Here is a 21355-nt window from a genome sequence, read left to right as displayed (position 1 = left end):
TTTGAAATTATGAATAATGATGTATTTATTGACATACTGGGAAAGTATCAGTCATACAAATACCAATATCCCTAACTTATTTTGTCCAGTATACGTACGTGTACATCATACTGTCAATACAATGTTAGACGCTAATGTTTTAAAGGGTATCTGGAGGTGTTGCAATATGTCTTGACATTAAGTGAAGGTTCATCGTACTTTGATGAATTTGCAATTCATCACTCAAAAAGAGGTGTCCTATGTTTCAATATGTTTGGATTTTGCCACGCCTGGTTGAAATTCCAACTCATATTTACAAAGAAACAGATGCCCAAGGATGTGGGCACAGTCAGTGCCCCTGGAAGTGCCTAGCTCTTGGCTGAACGCATGCGCATGAGCCGAGAATATAGAAATATTCTGTTTCCACTTGTATGTATGTTACTTCACAACAAACGTCCCCAAATCGTTCACCGTTCTTTCATGAGCGTATGTATTGTTTGAGAACTTTCTTTGGTACTCCCCTATCTAATGAGTGAGTCAGTGGGTGAGTTTGGTTTTACCCCGCACCCAGCAATATTCCACCTATATGGCGGTGGTCTGTAAATAATCGAGTCTGGACCACACTATCCAGTAATCAACAACAGGAGCATCGATCTGCGCAATTGGGAACCGATGACATGTGTCAACCAAGTCAGCGAGCCTGACCACCCGATCCCGTTAGTCGCCTCTTACGACAAGCACAGTCATCTTTCATGGCAAGCATGGGTTGCTGAAGGCCTATTCTACCCTGGGACCTTCACGGGAAACACTCCCCTATCAAGAGACAAGCAATGTGGACTCACATTTGCCCTCAGCAAATGGACGGATGTAGTTCACCCAATCTCCTTTGTAAGGCATTCTCGTTGACTTGTTAAAATTATAATACGAAACTGCGGCATCTTTCGGGCTCCTCAGTATATAGACGATCTTGACCTTTTTGTTGAAGAGACCAGGCGAGAGACCAACGTGAGTGTTCAGGGTCGAGGAGATGGAAGGTTAATGTACCACGATTCCGGCGACCTCTCGAACATTGTGAGCATCTTGCCTCGGTCCTGAACATTCAATCTACCGGCCAATACAAGTCGAGTAACTTCCCACATCCCGTGGGTACCTAAAGGGACAGTGACAAACATGCAAGGGAAGATAACTCCATGATCAGAATACGTCTCCTAACAAACGTGTTTTACCAGAAACGCTACAGTCCTATCTGGTCTGAGGCTTCTCTCTACAAAGGTTCTACGTCATATGTTGAGGGATTAAATCATTCAACGTTTCTGGTGTTAATTTGAAAGGGTAATTTGAGTACATTTGGTTTGTCTTGCTCAAAGGTTGTACTGACTAAGTCCATATAATGTAATGCTATCCTTATGACAATCAAGTCTGCAAAACCGGATGATCTCTTGAGGGCGGTCTGTAAATAATCGTGTCTGGACCAGACAATCCAGTGATGTGGCTGTAGTACAGCTGAGTGTACATGCTACGTGAAATGGCTGTGATACAGATGTCTGACTACACATGCTACAGGCCAGGGTGATATGGTTGTGATACAAATGTCTGACTACACATACTGCAGGCCAGGGTGATACGGTTGTGATACAAATGTCTGACTACTCGTTATATACCAGGGTGATATGGTTGTGATACAGATGTTTGACTACACATTCTACAGACCAGGGTGATATGGTTGTCATACAGATGCCTGACTACACGTGTTATAGACCAGGCTGATACGGTTGCGGTACAGATGTCTGACTACAGATGTTACAGACCAGAGTGGTATGGCTGTGATACGCAGTTGGGATACGATGACATATGTCAACCAAATCGGCGAGTCTGACCATCTGATCCCGTTAGTCGCCTCTATCGACAAACATTGGTGGCTGAAGTCCAACTCTAACCTCAGAGGAAACAAGCATGGTTTGCTGAAGATTCAAGAGCCAACAACAGCATCAACCCCGCAACACCCAACAAGAGCAGGACCCCAAGTCTAGTTCTCTTCAACGACCGACTGTGTCACACCCCAACAAGACCAGGCAAGAGACAACTCAAGATCAATGTGCTAGAACTATTTTCCTGTGAACTATTCAGATATTCTGTTCCACATCCCTTGGGGTAAGCATTTTTGTCACTGCTTACTTTATCAGTGTTACATATGTTATATAAGACCAGTCTATTTGTTAAAATGTCATTGTTATATATTCAACGTTTCGTGCACGAGGGAATCCTACTTACACCTCAGTCAAATACATGTTAACTGCCCGAAACCCACCACCATCAGATTATCTTTAGAAACAACTACAAACCTACCACATTCTTCTATACTGCCGACAAATTAAGACCAGGTTGACAACAGTGGCATGTAGTTAGAAAGAGGGGTGATTTAGGAGTTAACAGAAAGAAACGGCCTGATAATAATAATTCCAGAGTGACTTTGAAAATCTGAGATTGATTTGCTGTTAAGCTTGCCAATTTATACATGGATTTCGAAGCCTGATTCTACGACGTTTACAAAGATTTTGCGAATTCATTATTATTCTGAAAATGCATCGCAAGATAGGTATCAGTCATTGCAGTTGAAAGTAATATTTGTAGTTTTTTATGCATTACTGCCAAATTATCGCTTAGTCCTACCAGTACTTAGGACAAGTATCCATCTGGTGCAATATAACAAAGTACTTCAGACATATTTTTAATATAAAATCCTGTTTTGGAAAGCAATAGAAGAACTAACCGCAGCCACTTTAGGATTGATTTACTCCAAATCTCAGTAATATCTGCTATCCATACTGTAATGAAATGCACGTAATCATGTTATCATACCTGCCACACAGTCGATAAATTATCCGCTCTGTTATGTCAAGTCTTTGCCCAAACGACGATACGGTCAGTCGTAACCACCAGTGCCCCATCAAATATCGACCCCCACTCATAAACCTCGTGAACCTGTCCTGTCGTCATCACACCATGGTTTAGACACGTCACCATGCACGGGTGTTTCCAAACGAATAATTGTAAGGGTTGTAGGTATTTTCCCTCCTTCACCAACATCCTTGTCATTACTGTTGCTCACAAATGAGTTCTCTTTATCGTCTTTAATTCACGGGTACCCTCCCTATTCCCGGTTGTTTGGCAAGGAACCCCCAATTAATGGTCAAGCCGTCACTGTCACTCAGGTTAGTATGGAGAGGCTAAATGATAATAAATGACTAAGAAAACAAACGGAAGCCCCCCACCATGTGAGTGACTAACGCCCAAATGTACGTAATGAAACACACTGCTGTATATATATTGGATATCAAGTATTATGTGCCATATACATATTGAGTGGTTAGTCATGGGACAGACTTTTGTTCATATGTTTGTTACATACCCAAATGCGTACTACACATTTCACCGTGCTATAGCTGTCATTCTATATCATTTCAGTAATGTTACTCAGTGTAATTATGCATGCATTCTATCTTCATATCTAAAGTGTCAAAAAGAAATCCACAGGACACAAGTTAAAAAATAATCCCATAAAGGTGAGTGAGTGAGTGAGTGAGTTTAGTTTTACGCCACACCTAGCAATATTCCAGCCATATGGCGGCGGTCTGTAAATAATCGAGTCTGGACCACACAATCCAGTGATCAACAACATGAGCATCGATCTGCGCAGTTGGGAACCGATGACATGTGTCAACCACGTCAGCGAGCCTGACCACCCGATCCCGTTAGTCGCCTCTTGCGACAAGCATAGTCACCGTTTATTGCAAGCATGGGCTGCTGAAGGCCTATTCTTCTATTCTAAGAGACAATCCCTATCCCAATCCGTTTTGAACAGAGTCATGAGTAAACCGACAGTGGCCAATACGACTTCGTCATAAAATGACCTCATTAAAGTCTTAACTTGAAGTCAACCCAAGGAGGTATAACCACTGTATACTTCAGTTCATAAAGATTATTTCCTCCTACCTGGCTATCGCACCTTATTTATTTATTTATTTATGTTTTTCATTGATGATGGATTTGGAATCAGTGTTTGGGATCAGAGGTGAAGACATGGACTTGTCAAGAGCTGCATTTTTTTTTGCTGTACCATCGGCCTTTGTGTTATCTCCTATGCCAACGTAGCCTGGCAACCAGCAGAGAGCGATGTCACACTGACCAATAGAAAGATAGTTGCATAGTTCTAAAATGTCCAGGATGACAGGGTGATTAGAAGGCACATTTTGAAGTGCCTCAATCTGACAGTGAATCTGGAAAATCGATGAAGTTTTTGGAATGCTTCTGTTGTTTGAAAGCCGCAAATACAGCTGTATTTGTTTAAACTGAATCATTGTCGGCAATTCTAGATGACGTCTTGGACCAAATGGTCGTGGCACTGGCAACTCTGTCATCATCCTTGGATCGGTCTGTGAATGGATCATTGGGTGTCGGGCTAGAGAAACAAACGATGAAGGTGGTGGCTTTATCGGACAAAATGTCTTGTTACAATATGAATGATCGCACAGAACATATACACTTGCCACTAAAATCTCGGACGATTAGGGTGTGACAGTCTAAGTTCTCTCGACCAGATTCAGGGCTAAACTGACTTCCTACTTTACGCACATTTCCTCTTCGCGTGCTGTTATCTTTTACCTATCCAAAATCTGACACCTGGTTTGTTTATGCGGTGTATGAATCACGGAACTTCATTTCATTTCACTCCGTCTCAACCGCTTCCGTGCAACATCTCCAGGCCATTTCGCGACTTAATCCACGACAAAGCCCCTTTCTTGGATTTAGGTGTAATTTTAATGTGTCGGTTTGTCTCTAAATTTTCTCGCCGACTTATCCAGTCAGTGCCGAGATTATGCTGAGCAGTGATTGCTGCCAGGGGTGGCCATACAAAGTATTGACTCTGACGCCACCTTGTGGACAAGTAACGGAAACACAAGAAAAAAGGTTGTTGTGTTTCCTAACTTCTTTGTCTACAGACGTGTAAATTCACACTTTTTACCATGAAATTACATGAAATAAATTCACTTAAAGTAATGAAATACATTATTGAAAAAAATAACATATGCGTTTCTTTTTATGAAGAGTGTATATTGTTTTCTCCCATTCTGATACTAAAGAGTGCATAACTCCATACCTTAACTACATGTGAAACCAACCAACAACCAAGAATGTGTTTTTATAACTTTTTTTTCTCTAAGAATGTCTAAGTTCCAAAATACTATGGCAGTACGAAATCACGTGCACAAATGCAAAGGTAATATAAAACAACAGCAGTGGCTATAGCCATAAAGACGTGTTATTGTTCATGGCAATCATGGGAAACCCACTTGCAGACAGGACTAGGCAAGGTATGACCACGTGAGCTGTAATTTGAGAGGCAACATCCACCTCCCTATATACATGTATACACAAGAATAACATACCAGAAAACGCTCAAGCATTCTTTCTAAAAGGTCAGAACACAGTGGAAGCCTCTAGAACTATATGTCCTATTCGGACATTTACAGGCTTGAATAGGCTGAATACAGCTTTAAATACCATTCACCCACTCATTCTGAGAGTAGACAGATTTATCTCGTAGAGTGACCATGAGGTCAAAAGTACAGTGACATTTTTACATAATTTTCTTTACAGCGCTGGCATGAAAACACATTGGTTTGTCTCAACTTCATAAAATGTTGTGGATTTTGTTCACAAACATGGCTAGGCATAAAACGACATTTATAACATCATAAAATGTTATATATCTCCTAAGTAAATCAGAGTAAACAGAACACAACTGGCAAAACTGACATCATCTTTGGATCCTCTGTAGGTTTGAACATTCAAACAAAGAATATGCATACAAATACTTGGAGCTTGCAGAATCGAGTGATCATTCTTGGAAATATACAGTGGAGGCTGTCAAAACCGGCATCTGTCCATTCCGATAAGCTGTCAACACCGGCATAAAATCTCAGTCCCATTTCTGGCTTTTACATTTATTTACAGCGTAGTTGGAATAGCTCTAAGAACATTAGAATCTTCAAGTGTTTGGTGGATCCATACATATGCAAAACCGTATTGAAATAACAATGTTCTAACTGAAGAGATCCAATTTGTATTTCCATTGTCATCACGACTTTTCATCATATTGCAGCAACGTTTAGAATGTCTCGCGAGTGGCTCATTGAATAGTCGTAATCAGTATGAAATAACTGTAATAATATACTTGATACGAAGTGAACGTCGTTCCACAATGCCAGTTGACTTTCAATGTTATGACGATACATCGCTCTCCAAATTTCTGAGCCACAGAGCAGGATTGGCTGAATGTTGCCATAAAAAATCTTAAGGAATGCATCTGGGGAAAGATATTTAGATCGGCATATAATTTTTGATAGGACATGACGCTTTCTTGGCTTGTGTACATAGAACCTCACAAACTCTTGGGTCCGGCATGAAAACATTATTCCGAGATATTCGGAATTGGAATCACATTCCAGTCTTTGAGCGCTAACATACAATTTTTCATCTTTTTTTTCAAGACAACAACCGTTTTAAACACAACAATCTTACTCTTCTTGGTATTAATCGACAATCCCAACATTTGGAAATGTATCAAGAACATCTACATTCTTCTGCAAGTTTATGACACTGTCTCCCAAAATGACGACGTCGTCGGCAGATAATAAGACAGATAATGCATATACTGATTTATCAATGAACGCACATCTATATTCGCTATTCGTAATAACGTTCCTCCATATGTAAAATAAATATAACGGGAGACATTATATATCCATGGTGATTTAGATACAGCGGAAGCTGTCAACACCGGCATCTGTCCAATCCAGCAAGTTGTCAACACCGCCGTAAAATCTCAGTCCCGTCCGTGGCTTGTACATTTATCTTCAGCTCTACAATCCGGCATGTTGTCTAAAGTGGATTATTTCTACAATCCTGATGAGTGCCGGTTAAGACTGCTTCCACTGTAAATCAGTCATAGTCCACTTACTGGTTCTCACAGCTGCTCTTACAAGTTCTGCTTTACACGTAGATGAGTCACGACCTGACAAATGACCTCAATTTGCATATATGGGAACGCCCTCCAGAACATTCCATTTGAAACAAGAGGGAAACATGTTGTCGTCTAAATATTGAAAAGTTCCATTTCCTCGTGCAAATCGTGATTTGATTGTGATATCATACCAATGGACACGTGTTAAACACAAGCGGCTTTGAGTTCACGCCACGGTCAGCGTGTATTGCACGTGTTTAATTCCCGATCTACCTTATGTACCTGTAGATACCAAGTGTATTCGTCTACATTCCCTGCCCAGCCTTCTTGTCACAAACGTGTTTACTGCACAGGCTCATCTAGTACGCGTCAAGCAGTAACACATGTTGCGAAGCGTAGAGGTTATTTAGTGAGACTTGTATTAGTCTTTTAGTATATATTCAAATGATGAATATTATTTGGGATTGGGGAACGCGAGGAACTCTTACCATCAGGGGGTATATTACAACTACGTTTCGATTCGCCGTGTTTCTTAGTGGATCTCCTTAAGTCTTTACTACTGCTCTTTGCTGCATCTAAAGTTTCATTTTCAATATCTTTATCAAACAGCGCTTTTTGTGGTCGCATAGTTTCTTAAAATTTCTTTTTCCATCGATATACTCGGTACAAAGCATCGGATTGTTTGTCACTCTGAATCTATCGTGGAGTGAGTTTTGAAATTTCGCATTCTTTGTCAAACCAGTTGGGTTGTGTTTGTTCATGCTTTGGTCTGTGTGCGTCACGTGTATGGGAGTGCCGAGTATCAGTCAGAGAAAACAGAGTCCGAACAGGTCAGGCAACAGGTTATGGTTTTATTAATGCCATTATGAATATTGTCATCCAAATTTTGTGTGAAAGTGTCAACAGAACTGGATATAATATCAACAAACTCATCGCGCTGCTCCGGTCTGCACGCGTACCTATCGAACGCATGTGACTCTGTCTGCACGTGCGGGGTCTGCAGGAGGGTCACGTGACAACAGCAAACGTACTGTAATCGGTAGGTGGACAAACTCTGTTCTCTTGATTATTTCAAAATCTTTGTAATAGTCATATAAATCCGTTGACACAATACAATACGTTGTTGAAGAGGGGGTTGCTTGGGATGAAGGCGGAAGTGCTTGAAACTGCATGTGTTTTATCTGAATGGGATGAACTTTTGTTTACGAGGTGGAAATGGAGATCGTATAGTTAAGGCAGGTGCTTCTTCAAACTTCTTGGTTCACAAAAGAAACAACTCATAACAGTTAGTATACTCGGGAGAGTTTCCATAACAATATTCGGTTTGCTGAAACAACATTCTGTTCAGGTCGTTTCAGTGGATGACAATGATGAGAACTCTCCCCGTTGCCCAGTGAGACTGCCAAACGTGACTGAGTGAGAATGATTTTACACCGCTTCTTTATGGCATTATATAATGCAGGATTACCAGAAATGGACATGATACATTGTGCCACCGTGTGTTTTAGGCCTACGCGTAACGAGCACACGCTTTAACCATTAGACAACCCCCTTTACCAAAAGTGCATTGAAGTGTAATTGTGTAAGTACTCTCACTGTAATTGCTTAAAATCATGACGACTGAATTTGAAATTGATAACTTCAGCAACTGCTACATCACCCCAACTTCACGTCTCCCACACAGCTGACCTTTAGACAGCCAGTGTTCAGATGCTGCATCTGTGCACATCACTGTCGACAGCGACGGTGTGAGAGTGATACTTCACATGCAATAATTGGATAAAAACTTTGTGGTTTTTTTCACTGTATTTCTGAGTGAGTGAGTAAGTGAGTTTAGGTTTACTCCGCACTCAGCAATATTCCACCTATATGGCAGTGGTCTGTAAATAATCGCGTCTGGACCAGACAATCCAGTGGTCAACAACATGAGCATCAATCTGCGCAATTGGGAACTGATGACATGTGTCAACCAAGTCAGCGAGCCTGACCACCCGATCCCGTTAGTCACCTCTTACGACAAGCACAGTCGCCTGTCAAGGCAAGCATGGGTTGCTGAAGGCCTATTCTACCCCGGGATCTCCACGGGTCTCACTGTATTTCAGTGATAGGGGTATTACTGTTTGGATTCAGAGTTAGGACCTGGCTGGCTGTTCTCGAAGACATCGTAGCCATGCGAAATTCATTAGCCCATATTGGCTTCGATCAAAGTTAAGAATTGTTATGGTTAAGAACGTTTGAAAAACAGGCCCAGTGGTCTCTTTCAGAGCGCCATATTCGCCAAGTAGTAGTACACGATACGAGCCTGCCAGCAGTGGAAAGTAGGTCTCCAATAAACTGAAAAAACGTGTTGTCTGTTCAAACGGATTGGAAGGGTATGCTCAGCCTGGTTCCCTGGGTCTGTTGAGCGTTTCTACAAAAAAAAAAAAAAGCTTCTCATCACACATTGGTTTCCAATATCGATAATTAGTTTGTTTGTTCAGTTTCCAGTGGACCCCGGAAATTATTTATGTTCTAAATGGGGGGCCATTTTAGGACTAAGGGTGAAATTATTATTCTGCCGATGAGTTATTGGATAATTTCAACTGAACCGCTTGGAATCAGCCAGTTTCGAAAAAGCAAGTTTGTGGAAAGTAGTTTATTGTAAGACCAGCTGTTGTTATTTACCAACGTAACATCTCATTAGTCTGTTTTAAAAGGTAATAGACAAACCTTTACGGCAGCTCATTATATCAAAGTCATAACCAATGACCGACATTTATGCAGGCAAACGTACAACTCATTTACATAGGTATTTTTGTAACTCATCCTGCATGTCTCTGCATTTCCTTAAATCGGCTTACACAAAAGCGGTAGGTTAGTGCTATCCTTAACTTTTCGTTTTTCGAATAGTAAGAATAAAAAGAAACTTATTTGCTGTAACGTTTAACCTAAAGTACAGGTAATTCGGTTTTCCCACATGGTTCAGATTTGTGATTTAACAACATTGTGCTGAGTGGCTTTCTTGGCCCGGTTCATTGGTGCTATAGAAAGTATATACTTTGATATTGTTTCATAATATGCATTCCTTTAATATGGGATCATTTATCAATTTTACGAATATCTATACATCCATGTAAATTAAAACATTCAGAAAATAAACTTTAAAACTCAACTTGAAAAATAATGATGCGATTGTAATACAGTTACGAGGTAACGATATATACAGTGAAAGCTCGTTAAACCGGATGGTCGTGTTTTTCAGCAAATTCGTCCGGATTGAGCACACAGTTAGAAAACACTTCCGTGTTCCCAATGACTATGACGCTGTTACGGTTTGTGAACATGATTTACAGTGTCTGGACTGTTAAGCAATTTACTGTTTGTTTTACTGATTGGTTACAGCTGTTTAGCGTCCGGTTCCGGAAACCGAATTTCCGGATTATCGAGATAAATTAGGCATTGATTGGTAGCAAGCTGTAATCGTCCGGGAGCCGAGACATCCGGATTATCGGCGTCCAGACTAACGAGGTTTCTATGTACTGAGCAAAAATGAAAAGTTGACACTGGTAAATTTATGAAGTTTTATGTTTCTGTTCATTGGAATATTTCAAACTGTATCACTAGTAAAAGTAAACATTGTGAATCCTTTAATCTCATGAAATTGTCTCGTGCATTCCTTGACTTTGTAGCCTAGGAGAATGAAAAAAACCTGGGAATGCACGTGCAAACACAAAATCATTACGTCAAGTGGTGCATGTCTGCCTAAACTACATAAGCACAGTGAAGTTGAAGTAGAAAAACAAACTGAATTTTTCATCTTGATGCCTTTTTGGAAATGCCGCGTCTTACAAATGAAGAACGCCAAGGTGCTATTGGGAGGCTCAATGCTGGTGAGTCTGTGGTCGCTGTTGAAAGAGCGCGCATTTTCGTAGGTATAGAGTTCTTGTTCTATTTCACAAAAAATCCAGTTGAAACAAATGTCAATTCCTCTAATTTATTCTTCATAAATTCTGAAGTCTGAAGATTGACATTTTGTTTGACCTCCACATCCATCCAATCTAGTGTGAGACACTCTCACAGCCCAACTCTCTCAACCATGTGCCTCCAAGTCACCCATGTGCTTCCCAGACCTCATCAAGAGTTACCCGACTTATCTTAGCCAAGGTAACTGAATCACCTCATAAATCCCTCTCTCTATCACCTCATAAATCAATCAATTAATCAATCTCTCTGTGATATTGTCACATGGCTATAACCAAACATTCTCATTCTTACTTTATAACTCCTATGCACATTTTTGTACATACATTAACTCACACTTTAATAATTTGATACTAACACTCAAAAACCTACACACTTCGCATACAAACTTAGTACACATATCATTTGCACTCAATACACTCCCTCATGCTACCTAAATGCAACCACTCTAGACATTCATACCAACTTAAATACAAACAAAATTAACCTGTTACCTGCACACTACAGTAGGTCTGAAAAGTGAACGTGAACGTTGTGAGGGAATTGCGCTCGCATGGTTCTGGACCTGTGTAGTGCTATAAAATTACACAGAAATGTAGAATATTAAATTTCCTATCTGTTGGTATAAATATAACTGCAGCTACCTCGGGCGGTTGAGAAATAGACACTGCTAAATGTTGTCCAAAACTTTCGTGTGCGTTAAAAAACAGAAAATTCGTTACACTCCACAAATGAGTCTAACAAACCCCAGTCGAAGGTCGCGTCACTTAGCGTTAAAGCGACCTGTGACCGTCCAATCAAACGCGAGACGGTTAAATAGATTTAACCAATCAGACAACGGCTACTACTTAGGGATCGGAGGGACTTACAAAATATTCAGGTCACTCACACAGATCTCTCCACAAACAAAATGCGCATATAACACAGTTAATTGACCTGCAGTATATACGCTTTGGGGTGTCTGTTCACATGGTTACCATTAGCTAATATGTCCGCAAGATGACATTCTTGAATATTGCCCAATACACTATTTTCAGCGACTGTTTACTCACCGTTGTCATGGTTGTAACGTGTGCCGCGTGCATCACCCGGGAGCGAGCGTATGCTGAACAGCATTCGGAATCGTTCGGGTTCGAACCTTTTCGAGATAAAAAGTTCAAAGGGTTATGTGAGAATGTACCCTTTCGCGATTTGGTAAGCTGTGTTCTGATTGATCAATCTCAAAGGTTACCTGACGCGACCTCCCATAAGGTTTTGTGAGACTCAGTAGTGGAGTGTAACGAAAAGAACTGAGGATAAGTTTACTTAGACTGGGGCCACAAGACACATAAGTTTTACTCAAAGACAGTGGAATTCGATTGTCTTCAGAGACGAATCTCGATTCAACTTGAGATTTGCCAACGGCAGGGCCCGTGTGTACCGCAGACGAGGTGAACGTCACACTCAAGTCTGCGTCCGTGAAGCTGATCGATTTGGTGGCGAAAGCGTCATGGTTTGGGAATTGTTTTGCGCAAACGAACGTTCTTGTTGTTCAATTCAAGGGACTTAACTGCTGTCCAGTACAGGGATCAGATTTTGCATCCTTTTATGCAGAGATACGCCCCTGGACTAACGTTCCAGCAAGACAACGCTAGGCCTCACACAGCAGTTCTAACGCAGAAATGCTGGTGTTCAAGTCCTGGATTGGCCATCGCGTAGCCCCGACCTCGATCCGATAGGACACATATGGGACGAACTGGGTCGACGTGTTCGTCAGCTACTCAATCCACCACAGACGTTGTAAAATCTTCAACGTGTCCTTGTTGAGCAATGGCGACGTCTTCCTCGGGTTGTGTTCACTAACGTTCCGTGACCACGAGGAGACGTTGTGTGGCTGTGCGAGACACTAGATTTGGAAACAATCGTTACTGAACACCTCAGTTCCATTGTTCTCCATTCTGTGAACTTCATTTTGGAGGGTAGTCAGACATCATAAATGTTATCAACGTTAAGGACAAACGGGGAGACTTGTTTCTGTTTTCTGTTGAGGTCCAGGTGTTTTGTGCACAGCACACACCGAAAATAATTGCCTTAAAATAAACATTAAAATTATGGTCCCCAATGTACTGAGTGTCAAGTTTTCTGTTTTGTACATTCATAACCCGCGAAATTTCGTTTGTAAGGTTACAGTTTGTTAAGTTTTTATCTTTAGCAAGTTAGGTAATTCAAACGCTTGGCAAAATCCACAGTAACCTTTTATCGCTATGTGTGTTAAACATAGACCATAGATCTACAAACACGTCATATATATAAACAGAGTATTTATATACATGACGTGTGTGTAGATCTACGGCTGCTATGTTTAACCTACATAGCGATAATTGGTGTCTGTGTCGAAATCTACAATGCCGCTTTTAGCAATATCCTAGCCACATCACATTGGGGGGCCACCAGAAATGGCCTTCGCACATTGTTCCCATATGGGGGATAGAACACTGGCCTTGGGCGTAACGAGCGAACGCTTTAATCACTAGCCTACCCTACCGCCCATCAATTGGTCAAGCTGGGTACCGACTTTACATAAAAACCAACGCAATATAGCGGTGTTAAACAACAAACAAGCAAAACATCTACTGCAGGCCTGTCAGGTGTGGGATGATGGTAGGTTCGTGGTTAAAGCGTTTATTCACCACTCCTAAATCCCGGGTTCGCGTCCCCAAATGGGTACAATGTGTGAAACCCATTTCTGACGAGGTCCGCCATGGTATTGCGGGAATTCTGCCAAAAAACATTAACACTAAACTCACTCCCTCACACTTCTCTCTCGTGGCGGCTTTTCTGTGCTTTCTGATGAATATCGTTTGATGGAACCATAAAATCAATATGTTGATTGCATTGAAATGACACATTATAAAATAACCGGGGAAAGTACGAAGGTAAGACACGGCCCCATTGTCTTTTCTATATATTTAATTGTTTATTCTGTTTATGTTAGCGAAAGTATCACGTGATGGTCATGTGACGTTTTGACAGCCGGTATCAACACCAAGCAGACGACCTGTCGACACAGGTTGTTTACACCACTAAAGGTTGCCAATATCAACTTTTTATTGAGGTGAGTTATATCTTTGTTATCTCTGTTTAAAATGAATATATTTGTCCATTTTCATAAAAATGTAAGGTTCCACGCTTAATTCTGAGTAGCATCACTGAAACAGCATCGAACTCGTTGAAAAACGAACTGTCGGTAACATATCATCTTGTAAAATGTCAGGAAAACACGGCCGCTTCAAAATGGCCGAGCGGATACATCTGTCGAGAGAAAAAATGTAACAGGACGATGCAAATTTAAATCCATATCTGCATTTTAAGCATTTTTTCATTTTCTTTACTGTTTGCACCATATAGAAAGTGATCAACCGATTTGTATTTCAAGATAAATCTTCACGTAAACGAGTCTGTGAATTAACTGTGCACTCCCCACACTACACTTTTCAATATCTCACTGCTGTCTCATCTCCAGAAAATGAACGTAGTCCGGATCGTTGACGATGGTGGAGACGGGGCGTCGTTCCTGGAGGCAGATGGAGAGGTGCTGCCCAATGGCGACATCAACGCCTTCCGCCACCTCACTGGTGTCAATGTCCGCAGCGACGACATCTTGGTATCAGCGTACCCAAAGTCAGGTGAGCAACGCAATGGGGCTTATCCATGGATGAGTGAGTGAGTTAAAATTTAAAGTCACCTTGGCAATATATCAGCCACATCGTGACTGAAAGAGTAAATACTTATGATATTATATAAAATTCAGTCAGACGTTAAAACGGACATTTACGTATACTTACAATTATGTACTATCTAGGACATTACAACAATGGGTTATAAATCGCCTCTAAATGAAGGTGGATCACCATACTATGGACTCAGCGATCAAAACATACGTCGAAATAGACCCGAAACTGACTGAAAACCGCTCGTAGTACACCAGAAGTAGGTTGTACCCCTGTGGGGAATGGAACCCAGGTCGAGCGTACGTTTGAACCACTGAGCTACCCTTCCAAGGAGGCAATCTGTAGCCCACATGTTGAAAAACTGAGCTACCAAAGGCTAAAGAAAGGTGTAATCACACTATGTCGCACTCTCACTGCCCAGGAAGCCATTGGCTGATGGAGATAATCCACTTCCTGTTGGCCGGAAGTCTAGAAGTCAATGACCTCCAAAAGATGGCCACCATGATAGACAGTTCGCCCGAGACATCATACAGAGACCTTCCTTCGCCCAGACTCCTAAACACGCACTTGCGCCTTGAACAACTTCCGGCGGATGTGTTAAAGAAAAAGGTGAAGCTGATCTGTGTGCTCCGGAATCCCATGGACGTCGCAGTGTCTTACTACAACTTCTTGCGCGTCCTCGCCTTCACCGACTACAACGGCAAATGGGGCAACTTCTTTAGACCATATTTCAACGGGAAATGTATGTATAGTCGTAATATAGTATACGGGCCGCATAGTTCACTGAGCAAAGTTGCGTCCCTTGGAAATACAAGGAGCTTGTGATTCTCGGTAGCAGTTTTGATTTCCCGATTATGTTTGTTAGGACTATTCCATCCCTATCCATGGTAAACGTCTGAGACACACATCAACCAGAACTTTGTAGTAAGGCAGATGGCATGTTCACGGAAAACACAATGTATGTATTTTCTAAACAATTCATTTATTTCATTATAGAGATCAGTCTCAGATTTGTCCCAATTTCGAATATTCGGCAGCTTCTCACAGGAATCGGAGTTGTGGTAGTGCAGTTGTATGGAAAAACGTATGGTCTTCAGGTACAGTGACTTGGTTGATTGTCAGCAGTTAACTGTGTCGTTGGGCGTTCATCATAAGATAAATCACTGGAATTAGTGGTCCCATTTATAATACGTTGTTCTCTGGGTGAGGTGAACATGGGTTGATGTACCTTCGATGATTGCTTATGTTCCCCGTTCCCGAAGGGCGAGTGTAACATAAAAAAACATCGCGGGTACACCAACCCATGTTTCCTGAGGAACCAGTGAACAACGTATTTATCTTACCGAAAATCTCAATGGTAATTGTGAATTGTATGATGCACGTGTACATAGTCTTTGTAGCCATCGCTAGATTTTGCAGACAAAAAAAAAGAACTGATTTAGAGTTATCCGCCTTCCATCGATTTGCATTCGCAAAACATCGTTAAATTCCGTACATCACACTTGATACAATGTTATTCGAGATGAAGAATTACTGCCACGAAGTACCAAATGAGTTTGGCATTCCCAGCGTTGTACAGTGAAATGTTACTCTCTTGTAAGCAGGGTACATTGAGAATAATAGAAGAGCGCTCAGCCAATCAGAAAGCGACAATTATGTGTGAGGTAAGATTAAAATTAATGGCTGCCTTCCTGAAGCTGGAATATAGTTCACTCTGGTGTATAAAAGGAAGGAAACATATGTTTATATTTTTGTTACAGTTTGACCCGAATGCATGCGCGAAATGTTCAGATAAAGATCAACAGCTTTTGGTAATCATTGCAAGTGTGTATTATTCCAGTTTGTTATGGGTCGTGGTTCGACCACACCCGGCACTGGGAAGAAGTCAAGAGGGACAACCCTGACCACCCAATTCTTACCCTATTCTACGAGGACTTTAAAGAGGTACCGTTGACAAATAATTTTCTCTTGTGATGGGAAGGGATGTAAACTAGAACATTTCACTTCACTAACTTTGTGTGAGGCTACATACCATATGTATTCTGCTAATTCGTCTCACACCTCCACCCCCTCAAAATCCAACCCTACTCCTACCACCCTTACAGTCCAATCTTACACCACCCCTTCACAGTACAACCCTTCCCTACAGCCTCACGGTCCAATCCTACCCCACCCATTCACAGTTTAACCCTACCCTACCCCACCCCCTTAGAGTCCAACCCTACCCCACCCATTCACAGTCCAACCCTACCCCATCCACTTCACAGTCCAACCCTGCCCCACCACCTCAAAGGCTAACCCTAGCCCACCCCATCACAGTCCAACCCTTCCCCATCCCTTCACAGTTCAACACTACCTCCCCACCCACCAACCCCCACCCCTCATAGTCCAACCCTACCCATCCCACACCCATGACAGGTCAACGGTACCCTCCCACCCCCACCCCCGCACACACGTACCACAGTCTAAACATACCTCCATCCTACTCCCCCTAAAAGTCCAGCCTTATTCCAAACCCTATAGTCGAACTTCATCCCGCCCCACCCCATCCCCTCATCCTATCACAAATATTGACTGTACATCTGTACCTGTTTTAAGCGGGCCTCTAGTATTGAAACGTCTCTTCCGTAGAATCCCATGAGAGAGGCAATAAAACTGCGGCATTTCCTTGGTGTGGACAGATCTGATGACTTCGTGAAGCAGATCTGCGAGTATTGTGACTTCAAGTCAATGCGAAAACGAAAAGCAACAACGGAAATGGGGAAGTACTCCTTCCGGAAAGGTCAGTTACTGTTTCACTTACACGTTAACATTGAATCGTGACCGAACTTCGTGCAGGAGCCACCGACACACCATACAATTTCTGAGATTGATAATAATACATGGTTCACATGTTGGTCTGTTTGTTTGCTGTTTAACGCTGCACTCAGCAACGTTCCAGCTATATGGCGACGGTCTGTATTTAACTGGACCAGACAATCCAGGGATCAACACCGTGAGCATGGATCTACCCCACTGCAAGTTTGCTTGGCAGTGTTGTGGGGCAAGAGAGTTATCCCCCTTCCCTTGCTCTCGCGGGTTGTTGCGCGAATGAACGCGTGTTTTGTTGAGTACGAATAAAGCTGTAACGAAGAGTTCTGTCATCTCATGTCGAGTCTTCACCTAAACTGGCGCCAGGCATATGGGATGCGATGACAAGTCAGCGAGCCTGACCACCATATCCCCTTAGCCACCTCTTACGTCAAACATGGGTTACTGATGACCAATTCTATTCCGTATTTTCACGAGCTGGTCGAAGTGGGATGAATATTACACGAATGTGAACCAAACTGAATAACAATTTTACATTAAATGAAATCTGAAGAAGTTCTTCAGTTTGGCCTGTAACATACGATCCAGTATTTTCACAAAACATTTGACATTCGGTTGCACACATTGCTCAGAATATTCACCTGCCATGTGAGCGTCGTACCTTCAGGTGAGCTAATGTGACGTGGCACAATCTTGTCTGGGATAGAGAGCTGCCATATAGCTGGAATATTGCAGTGTGTAGCGTAAAACTAAACTCACTCACCTGTCTTGATATTTTCCAGGTGAAGTGGGCGACTGGAAGAACTGGTTCACTGTGGCACAGAAAGAATGGTTTGATCAGCTCTACCAGGAGAAGATGGCGGATCTCCCCATAAAATTCAGATACACCCTAAACGACTGAAGTACCAATCATCAGATTAATTTTAGTTTAGGCTCGATTCGGATTCGATAGGTGTTTCTTGGACTCATCTGTTTATGAATGGTCCTGAATTCAAATTAATGAGTAATTTGCATTAATTTGAATAATTACTGCATATTTTCATTTTCAATACGAGTCACCTAGCATAGACAGAAAGAGTGTCCACCATCATTTCACAAACCGAGGCAATTCTAGCTGGCACTAACCAACAACTGTTCAGACGCTTCAGTCTATTGTTGTTGCAGACTCTAAACAGATCTTGGTATATTTCTAGACCCCTGCCTGTCTGATAAATTTATTACTACCTCCCTTGCTGGCTTTTTATCCAGGTGTATGCGCTGGGAAGTTCCGTGAACCAATCACGACTCGCATTCGCTTTTTAAATTATCTAACCGATTAAACTTGACAACACAAACCATGTAAATGTTCACTGAAAGAGGTAGGAGTTCTTAAATATATTTGTTTTTTGTTTGTTTGTTTTTGTAATTTTTGGACCTATCAATGTGTCTGTAATGATTTCTGAGTTGCATTGCGAACAAACCTTCGCAGCTGCGACCGCTATCCTTGTTGACAAAAGGCAAGTTCAGTTGTAACGGTGGCTTAACTGATTGGCTACTGTGAGAAGGCTCAACCAGTAAAGGGAGGTAATATCCTTTTCGGGCCGAGCCGTAGATGCATCCAGACTAGATAAATAACTTTTGCAGGAAATGTTTTTTCTCCTAGGAGTGATCGGCGCTATCTGTCCTCTTTCCACCACATACCACACAACATCAGACTCTACTGACAGTACCACAATACAAGCTGAAGTCTTTTGGTAACAGACTATTTTCTCACATTTTCCGTACTGTGAAACTCTTTAACTCTTGAGCTAAATGTCTCAGAAAGTCTGGATAAGTAAAACTCCAAGCTCAAGACTCCCTTCTTTACTCCGCACCTCTTATAAATTTACCGCCATGAGGCTCCTCCATAACGTGGATTTGTGCACTTCGTGTACTTTTTAATCAACAATTGTTCCTTCTTTGCATGACTACAATTATCTATGAATATATTCATTTCTGTTGCTGACACATTAAAAGTGGCCTCCCGGCATCGCCGCTCAATTAGTTTTTGCATGTCGCCAACAGTGCATGAAATATGATATCATTTGCACACACTAAAAATATAGTTGCATAACGTATGGATGTGGGTGAATAGCGTTTTTGCAGCTTTTATTCAGTTAATTAATTTATTGAAATGAAAACTCAGTAGGACATCCTTGTCGCTCACATTCAATGTGCATTCAGTCATATCATGCATAACACACGTTTTACTATTAACACGTAACTAAGGTGATAACTCACGGTGTAATTTCAACATTTATGGACAATCTTCCACCTTTCTGGTTGATATAGCGCTGTATCAGAGATTGGTATAATGTTGAATATCTACCATGAATTGAATCATTTTTTAAACATAGATACATATGAGGCCTTTTAACCACCATATGTCTATATTCCCATACTTAAAGGCCACAGGCCAATAGGACATTCCAAAATCGAATCGTTAACACTTAGTAAATTTCAGTAAACTATACTAACAACAAACACCTGACCATAAACACAAACATTTTTTGGCTTAGAAGTTGGCTGAGGTGTAGGTAGGTATGTGACTTCTTTGGCATTTTAGAAGTTGGGTAGACGAAGACTTGTTTGACAATGACATTAGACTCTTTGTCGAAACGTCGCACATACAGAATAAAGAAGTTGCATAGGCGTAAAAATACTCTTCATACTTCGGGTAGGTAGGTTGGTGTGTAGGTAGGTAGGTAGGTAGGTAGGTAGGTGGGTGGGTAGGTAGGTAGGTTGGTAGGTAGGTAGGTAGGTAGGTAGATAAGTAGTTAGGTTGGTACTGTTTGGGGTGACTTTGGGCTTTGGAATGTGTATATGCGCGCAACCCTTAACAGAATGTTTATTTATGGTCAGTTAAATTATGTAATACTTCCCCGTTTTAACTAGGAAGTCTTACACAGTTCTTTATATGCAACCATACATTAAATTGTCGCCAAGTATAGTGTTCATTGTAAACCTGTTTTTGGTTTTTTAGGCACAGTTTCTTTAAGCGCCTGACGTTCCTTGCAGCGTTGCTAATGCCCTTGATTTTCTTCCCCTTGACTCGTTCTTCACGGTACTGGTTCAACGACACTAAATCAGAATCATATGCTCCCTGAGCGAGTATTGTTTGTAAACATCTGAAAACACGGAGACGTGACAGTTGGAATTAGATGAAATAGTGTAAGCTTTTTTTATTTTTTTTTAAAAGCACATCCATCCAGTAATTAAAACTGACCACAATTTTACGAATTTGCTGCCACCATTTTTATCATTATTATACTTATGCTTATTGTGTGGTCAGATATTTTCCAGTAGGTGACATTTGGTGCGGAACTGGTGTTGTTCAGCTTCCTGTGCGTGGAACATTGGCCGGATCATTTAGTTTTTATAATAAATTTATGTTTTTACTGCAGTTTACATGCCAGACTATACACATGTGTACACGGAATGAGTGTTGACAACTTGGGTGGCTTTTAAGAAAAGATAACTTTACTATATAAGTCTATGAGAGAACATTTGGTATTTTGTCACCAGTAATGTGCCACTGTTACAATGATAGAAGAGTTGCTTCCCTTAGATTACATTTATCATGCTTGCACCAACAAGGTTGTAACCAAGTAACATAGTCAATCAATGTGAATGTCGAAGATAGTGAGTGAGTGAGTGAGTCTGGTTTTACGTCGCTCTCAGCAATATTCCAGCTATACGGCGGCTATCTGTAAATAATCGAGTCTGGACCAAACAATCCAGTGATCAACAACATGAGCATCGATCTGCGCAATTTGGAACCGATGATATGTGTCAAACAAGTCAGCGAGCCTGACCACCCGATCCCGTTAGCCGCCTCTTACAAGCATAGTCG

General features: G+C 41.5%; 1 protein-coding gene across 2 annotated transcripts; it reads left to right on the top strand.

The window, feature by feature from the left end:
• Positions 1–1839: 1839 nt before the first annotated feature.
• On the top strand, positions 1840–19503 carry LOC137281237 (sulfotransferase 1A1-like). 2 transcript variants are annotated; one of them, XM_067812391.1, is made up of 7 exons: positions 1840–2130; positions 13938–14057; positions 14466–14628; positions 15095–15415; positions 16514–16617; positions 17305–17455; positions 18267–18871. In XM_067812391.1, exons 3-7 carry the CDS (start codon positions 14469–14471, stop codon positions 18383–18385), a joined length of 855 nt encoding a protein of 284 aa, XP_067668492.1. In that variant the 5' UTR covers positions 1840–2130; positions 13938–14057; positions 14466–14468; the 3' UTR covers positions 18386–18871. The 2 variants fall into 2 exon arrangements, with proteins under 2 accessions (XP_067668492.1, XP_067668485.1); XM_067812384.1 differs by lacking the exon at positions 1840–2130 and adding an exon at positions 7979–8042 and having other exon boundaries at positions 18267–19503.
• The last annotated feature ends 1852 nt before the right edge of the window (positions 19504–21355 follow it).

This window comes from Haliotis asinina, chromosome 1, assembly GCF_037392515.1.
Source record: "Haliotis asinina isolate JCU_RB_2024 chromosome 1, JCU_Hal_asi_v2, whole genome shotgun sequence".
In the NCBI taxonomy this organism is placed as follows: Eukaryota; Metazoa; Mollusca; class Gastropoda; order Lepetellida; family Haliotidae; genus Haliotis; species Haliotis asinina.
The sequence above is the reverse complement of the archived record's forward strand: the minus strand, read 5'-3'. Positions and strand labels throughout refer to the sequence as shown.

What these genes read in the sequence shown, in the direction of transcription:
- LOC137281237 (XM_067812384.1), top strand. Translation starts at nt 14,469, where the DNA reads ATGAACGTAGTCCGGATCGTTGACGATGGTGGAGACGGGGCGTCGTTC. An exon ending in ACCATATTTCAACGGGAAAT is followed by an intron (nt 15,416 to 16,513) that starts GTATGTATAGTC and finishes GTATTATTCCAG; the next exon opens with TTTGTTATGGGTCGTGGTTC. An exon ending in GAAGTACTCCTTCCGGAAAG is followed by an intron (nt 17,456 to 18,266) that starts GTCAGTTACTGT and finishes GATATTTTCCAG; the next exon opens with GTGAAGTGGGCGACTGGAAG.